The sequence below is a fragment of the Cynara cardunculus genome, assembly GCF_001531365.2.
Source record: "Cynara cardunculus var. scolymus isolate 2C chromosome LG 9, CcrdV1, whole genome shotgun sequence".
NCBI classification, from domain to species: Eukaryota; Viridiplantae; Streptophyta; class Magnoliopsida; order Asterales; family Asteraceae; genus Cynara; species Cynara cardunculus.
In genome coordinates, this window is record NC_037536.1 from 16,265,565 (window position 1) to 16,266,705 (window position 1,141).

Consider the following 1,141-nt stretch of genomic DNA (forward strand, 5'->3'; position numbering starts at 1 on the left):
ATATATATATATATATATATATATATGTATATGTATATGTACATATGTGTGTCGACTTGGGATCACATGAGACCAGCCTGTTTTCGTGAGACCCGTGAGAACACATTTTTACACTTGAAATTCATAACAAAACGCTGTAAATGTAACTTTCACAATGTTTTTGCTGTGAAGGTTCGACATTTTTTTTTACCTTCATAGTGTTTTCCTGTGAAGTTTCAAGTGTAAAAATATGGTCTCACGAAAACATGTTGGTCTCACGTGAACCCAACCATATGTATGTGTGAATGTGTATATCTATACTATATTATAATGCATTTGACTAAAACTCTTAAAAACTCTTAAACTCTTAAAACTCTTAAACCCGTTCATCCCTATCCGATTTCATCCCATAACTGAATTCATGTAACTAACTGCAGATAAACACAATCAAATACAGGATAAACATCTTATTTTAAATATAAAAAATCTAAAATATAATTAAGTTATTATTTAACTATATTTGCAGTATTTGATATTAATTTTCCTATTCATAGCAAAAATAACCTGAAATTGGAGTTGAATCCACAAGGTGATTTCCCCAAACTAACCCTCATGTTGTTATGGGCATGGGAGAAACTGAAACCAACCAAAGATGTACACACTATATATAATCCCATTCATTTGTACACACCAAAAACACACACAAACAAGTTAATATTTAGGGGCTTTTTAGTAATATTTGCAGTTTATTTTCGTTGATTACATGGGTTCTCGTTCATGGCAGATCACAACGATGATGGTCATTTTTTTCAAAATATTATTCTTGCTGACTGATGCAGCAAGAGATGCGAGTTTTGATGAAAACTATAATGTAACTTGGGGTAGAGATCGTATTTTATTTTTCAAGCGTGGACATGAAGTTCAGTTATCGTTGGATCACTTATCAGGTTATTTTTTTCTTGTAAATTAATGTATTCCCTACCTTAACCATCTCCGTTTTCCCCTCTTTTTCTTTTATAAATTCGATATATGTAACACCTTTTATTACAATTCCATTAGTTGTATTTGTCTTGTATTAAGAGTAGCTCGGTTTTATGATAAAAACCTTCTCAAAATATATCAAAAGATGTCATCCAATATATATATATATATATATATATAT

The 1,141-nt window shown here is 30.4% G+C and overlaps 1 protein-coding gene across 1 annotated transcript in view; it reads left to right on the plus strand.

Annotated features, from left to right (window-relative positions):
- Positions 1-742: 742 nt before the first annotated feature.
- LOC112517622 (xyloglucan endotransglucosylase/hydrolase protein 2-like) overlaps positions 743-1,141 on the plus strand; it is a 6,310-nt gene continuing 5,911 nt past the window's right edge. Inside the window, exon 1 of the mRNA XM_025124969.1 lies at positions 743-926. Within this exon, the coding sequence (XP_024980737.1) occupies positions 743-926 (184 nt within the window). The remainder of the gene's footprint in view (positions 927-1,141) is intronic.